Source organism: Hypomesus transpacificus, chromosome 12, assembly GCF_021917145.1.
Source record: "Hypomesus transpacificus isolate Combined female chromosome 12, fHypTra1, whole genome shotgun sequence".
Taxonomy (NCBI): Eukaryota; Metazoa; Chordata; class Actinopteri; order Osmeriformes; family Osmeridae; genus Hypomesus; species Hypomesus transpacificus.
The window spans coordinates 6,740,143-6,745,159 of NC_061071.1; the positions used below are offsets into that span (position 1 = coordinate 6,740,143).

The 5,017-nt window shown below is 53.8% G+C and overlaps 1 protein-coding gene across 1 annotated transcript in view; it reads right to left on the reverse strand.

The window, feature by feature from the left end:
- Positions 1-1,181: 1,181 nt before the first annotated feature.
- agap1 (ArfGAP with GTPase domain, ankyrin repeat and PH domain 1) overlaps positions 1,182-5,017 on the reverse strand; it is a 6,559-nt gene continuing 2,723 nt past the window's right edge. Inside the window, 2 exon segments of the mRNA XM_047031383.1 lie at positions 1,182-2,497; positions 2,739-3,008. Coding sequence (XP_046887339.1) covers positions 2,288-2,497; positions 2,739-3,008 — 480 coding nt within the window. The 3' untranslated portion in view covers positions 1,182-2,287.

Below are 5,017 nucleotides of genomic sequence, written 5' to 3' on the forward strand. Positions count from 1 at the left end.
ATACCATAAAAAATGTCCCGCAGACTCTGGTTCCCGTGACGTCACCACCAAACAAGCTTCCAGGAGCGGAAGAACGGCAGAGAAAGACAGCGTGAGAGAGAAAGAATCGTATTTACACCGGGTAGGATTTCAGCCGGAGAAAAAGCCCTTTGCATTGAATAACTGAGCAAGAGGTGTACAGGACGCAGAGACTGGAAAGAAAAGATGCGATGAAAAGGTGTTGGTTCCAGAACTAAGGGATGGAGGAGAACCCAGGCTTAGTACCTCAGGTGATATCAGGGTAGAAAGCACCGGAACCACGACAGAGCAGAAGGAAAACACTCCGCCTACACTAAAGAAATCTACACTAAAGAAATCTCGCCCGTCAAACCAGAGAGGTTCCGGTGAAACCCGTCTGACTATGCCCCCTATGAATCATGATTATTCTCGAACAACTGGCAGAATACGACAAATACACAACTTCAAAAAAACTGAAATCGCTTGGACACTCAAGTCCATATACTTCTGAAGGTGCTACAAGTTCACTGTAAAAGCTTATATTAACACTCGTTTACGGTTCCCTTCGGGTGAAGGAGTGAACGCACCTGAAGGGCATCACATCAGCTTTCCTCCGAACCTCTGTTCCTGACAAACACAAAACCGTCATGATTTGTCCGTGCAGGAACCAGCTTACAATATGTAATTCATGAACTGATAAAAAAAGACAAATGCAAAACAAAGTGATAAAAAAACAGTGATAAACAATGTTTTAAAAGCGAAATTCCCTTTTGATCTGTGTGACTGGACGATGTTGAATCTGAACAGCTGTGGCTGGTTTTTGAGCGCCTGTCAAATAATCAACTATGCACCAATGTCCTCGTATGGTAAACTTCTGAATACGAACAAGCATGGGTATGTACTTGGGAGTAAAAACCGAAAGAGGATGTATGAGGACAGTCAACGGATGGGGCTTCAAGATACATGCATGGAATTGACAGTCTCCGTTCCCTGAGCCTGACAATAACAATTTGAAACGTTTCGTGGGTATTCATTTATACATGTATCCATTGGTCCAGCAATGCACAATGAGATAGATAGTATACACAATTCAGACATCGTGAAAGATGCTCGTTTAAGTGAACAGGCGCAGAAAGGGGAGGGGTCTACGGGTAAGACATGCTATCCTATCACACTTTTTTTTGATTGTTCCTAAGAAATATCTTGAGGCGATATCTTGAACGACGGGTTTTTTTCCCTCTTAATTTTTTTTTTTTTTTTCTCTTTTCTTTTTTTTTGTCGTTGAAACTTTTACATCAAGATACTTTTCACATTAAAAAAAGGTACGGGTGTGTGTGTGTGTGTGTGTGTGTGGGGGGGGGGCGTTCACATTACAGACTGAAATCAAGTCAGAGTTTTTGCTAGGTGAAACCTCTGACGGTGCACTGTGGAACAAGAATACACTAAGAGAGTAAGACTGAGTAAGGTATTGTGTGTGTCTGTGTGTGTGTGTGGGGGGGGACAGTAGTGTGATGTATGTGTGAGTACACGTGTGTGTGGGGAAGGTCGTGTGACGTGTGCGTGAGAGGGGCTTCCTGTGGGGTCCAGTGTGGTGGGTTCAGCAGGAGACCGGACGTCCAGATGAGGACAGGGTCCCTGGTCCCTGGTCCCTCCCCACAGGTCCCAGCTGGCAGGCGCTGGGATCGGAACCCCTTCCCAGAATGCTCTGACTAACATGCAGGCAGGAAGTGAGCTAGCGGAGGAGGGGCGGGGCTTAACCCCGGATGCAGAACTTCCACAATGCTTTCATACAGGAAACGGCCTTGTGAAGGACTGGATACCTGGACCAACGCCGTCTCAGGATCCTAGAGGTGCGTGTAGGTGCAGGTGTGTGTGTGTGTGTGAGAGAGAGAGAGCGAAAGGAAGGGAGAATGACCACTGAGGTCATTCCCATCATCTACTATTTCAACAAGAGCGTGTGAGCGACTAGTGGTTGAGGAGGAGGTCCAGGGTTCAAGAGGTCAGGGATGGGGGGGCTAGCTCAAGGTATAACAACAGGAGTGCAGAAGTAGTGGTTCCCAAAATTGTTCGTCCGTGTCTCCCAAACCGTCGGGCTTTCAAAGGCTCCCTTTCGAAACAAGTCCCACTTTCAAGGAGCGGGGCATGGTGTGGTTTCCCCCCCCTCTCCTTTTCTAGCACACGTGGCTATATCAGGGTGCATTTGTTCTAGGTCTTTCCGTCCGGGGAGGCCCTGTTCTGTCGGGGGGTGCAGTACCGGGGCGGGGGAGGGGGACACGGGGAGGGAGGGGGGTCATATGAGCGCGGCGCTGCCCGTGCTGCTGCAGCTGTTGTTGCGGTTGGTGTTGCGCCGCGACAGGTTGGGCGTGGCCATGAGGGGGAAGCGCTCGTCGGGGCAGCCGTACTGCAGCAGCGTGTCCACGCACTCCTGGCTGCTGGCCTGCCTCGCGTACGCCAGCGCGCTGTTGCCGTGGGCGTCCCGCGCCATGATGTCCACGCCGTACTGCAGGGGGGGGGGGGATGAAGGTAGAGGAGGATTGGAAAGAGAAACAGAAAGGGTAAGAGTGGGAGACAGGGGGACAGGGATGAGGAAAAAAGACGAGACAAAAAGAACACAAGTCTCCGTTAGCCACAAACCAAACGGCAATCCCCAAAACATCCCCGAACCCCCCCGACGCGTCGCTGAAAAACGAACAAACGAAGTCAAAGGAATGAAATGCGGACCCCCCCCTCTCCCCCCTCACCCAGATGAGCAGCTGGGTGACGACCACGCTGCCCTTGCGGCAGGCCAGGTGCAGGGCGGTGCGCCCGTCGCCCTCGCCGCACGTCTCGTTCACCTGCTCCCGCGTGCCGTGGGCCAGCAGCAGCACCACGGCGCGCAGGTCCTCCTCCGCCGTGGCCCGCAGCAGCTGCTGGCCCAGGGACAGCTCCGAGGGCCCCAGCGACGCCAGGAACACCCGCTGCTCGTACTTGGCCCGGATCCAGCGCTCGCGCTCCTCCCTGCGGGGAGAGGGAGAGAGAGAGAGGTCAGGTACAGAGAGAGAACGTCAGAGAGAGAGAGAGAGGTCAGGTACAGAGAGAGAATGTCAGAGAGAGAGAGAGAGGTCAGGCACAGAGAGAGAACGTCAGAGAGAGAGAGAGAGGTCAGACACAGAGAGAGAACGTCAGAGAGAGAGAGAGAGAGGTCAGGCACAGAGAGAGAACGTCAGAGAGAGAGAGAGAGGTCAGACACAGAGAGAGAACGTCAGAGAGAGAGAGAGAGGTCAGGCACAGAGAGAGAACGTCACAGAGAGAGAGAGAGGTCAGGCACAGAGAGAGAACGTCAGAGAGAGAGAGAGGGGTTAGGCACAGAGAGAGAACGTCAGAGAGAGAGAGAGAGGGGTCAGGCACAGAGAGAGACCGTTAGACAGAGAGGACAGAGAGAGAGAGAGAGAGAGAGAGAGGTCAGGCACAGAGAGAGACCGTTAGACAGAGAGAGAGAGAGAGGTCAGACAGGTGTCTGCAGGGTGATCAGGGGAGACACTCTGTGGTTCTCCATCACGGCAGGCAGACAGACAGACCGGTCATCAGGTCGCTGGACAGAAGCCATCCCTCCCAGAGGGAAGAAAAGGAGGAGGGCAGAGCGAAAGACAGAGCGAGAGAGAGAGAGAAAGACAGACATCCTGGATGAAGAGAATGGTCTGAACGGTACTCCATCTAATCCAGTGATGTGATAGCGCTAATCTCTTCCCTAATCCCTGGCGTGTCAATAGCGGCATTCAGGCCTCAGGGGGATTAGTTGTGGCTCAGCCCTCCTGTAAGGGCCCTGGTGGAGGAGGAAGGGACCTGGGGGGGCAGGAAGGGGACGGGGCACTAGGATATTGAGCTGTCCCCCCCCTCCCCCCTCCCTCCTCCTTCTCCAAAGACAACAGCTCCACCTCAGGGGGTTCCTCACGTCCCAGGAAATGGACGGGGGGGGGGCGGCATGGTTCACACCGGTGGACACTTCCTCCTTTAAATGACCTTGTGTGTGTGAGAGAATATATGTGTGTGTGTGGAGCGTGCTCGTGGGGGTGGGTGAGAGTGTTTGTAGGCCCGAGGATGGTAAACGGTCTGACACACACACACGCGCACCCCCCCCAGGAGAGACAGTGGAGGGAGAGGGCAGCGGCAGGGAGGGAGGGGTGCGTGTACCGCCGTGTATCACCCGTGAAAAAGATACTGCCAGCCTTGCACACGGGCCTCCAACACGGAAAGACACACGGCACATCTGCCCCCCCCCCCCAAGCAGCCCACACAGCCGGGGGGGGGGCCAGAGCCCCTGTCTGTCTGGGAGAGCCGGCCGGACAGAGAGAGGTGACAGATGGGACCCCGGGGGAGGGGGAGGGGGGGGAGTCCAGCCTCCCCAGGCCCACTGGAGGAAGTGAGCCCAGACCGGTCCGTGGGAGCTCCTGGTGGTGGCCCTGACCGGGGGAGATAAGCCCGTGATCAGAGTGGCAGCGGCGGATCAGAGTGGATCATCGACGGCCGCGGGGATCGATGCTCTGGAGACATCGTTCTTAATCAAACGCTGGAACACCGGGAGACGGTTTACACCCCCCCCCCCCCCCCCCGCTCCCAAAAGATTTCCTGTCCTGGAGCGCTACGGCTCGGTTTAGCACCGAGCGTCTTCACTCAACACACACACACACGTACACACACACACACACGTACACGGTGCCTGGCCAAACCTGGAGGTTTTGGGACACTTCTAAATGCAGCATCGTGGAGCAGGAGAGAGATATTAACCTTCATTTAACCAGGAGAGAGCCATTGAGATTAAGAATCTCTTTTTCAAGGGAGACCTGGCCAAGATAGCCAGCCGCATACATACAAATATAGTTAAAAAAAGACAAAAGGAGACAAAATATAGGACTTAAGTGTCGTAGCCTGGTACATAAAAAACATTTACATTTTAAGGAATCTGTCGCTAGCGCTTTCATTTTTAATTCAACAGCATTAAGCGAGAGAGGAAGGAGATGAGACGTGAAGGGAGGGAGGGAGA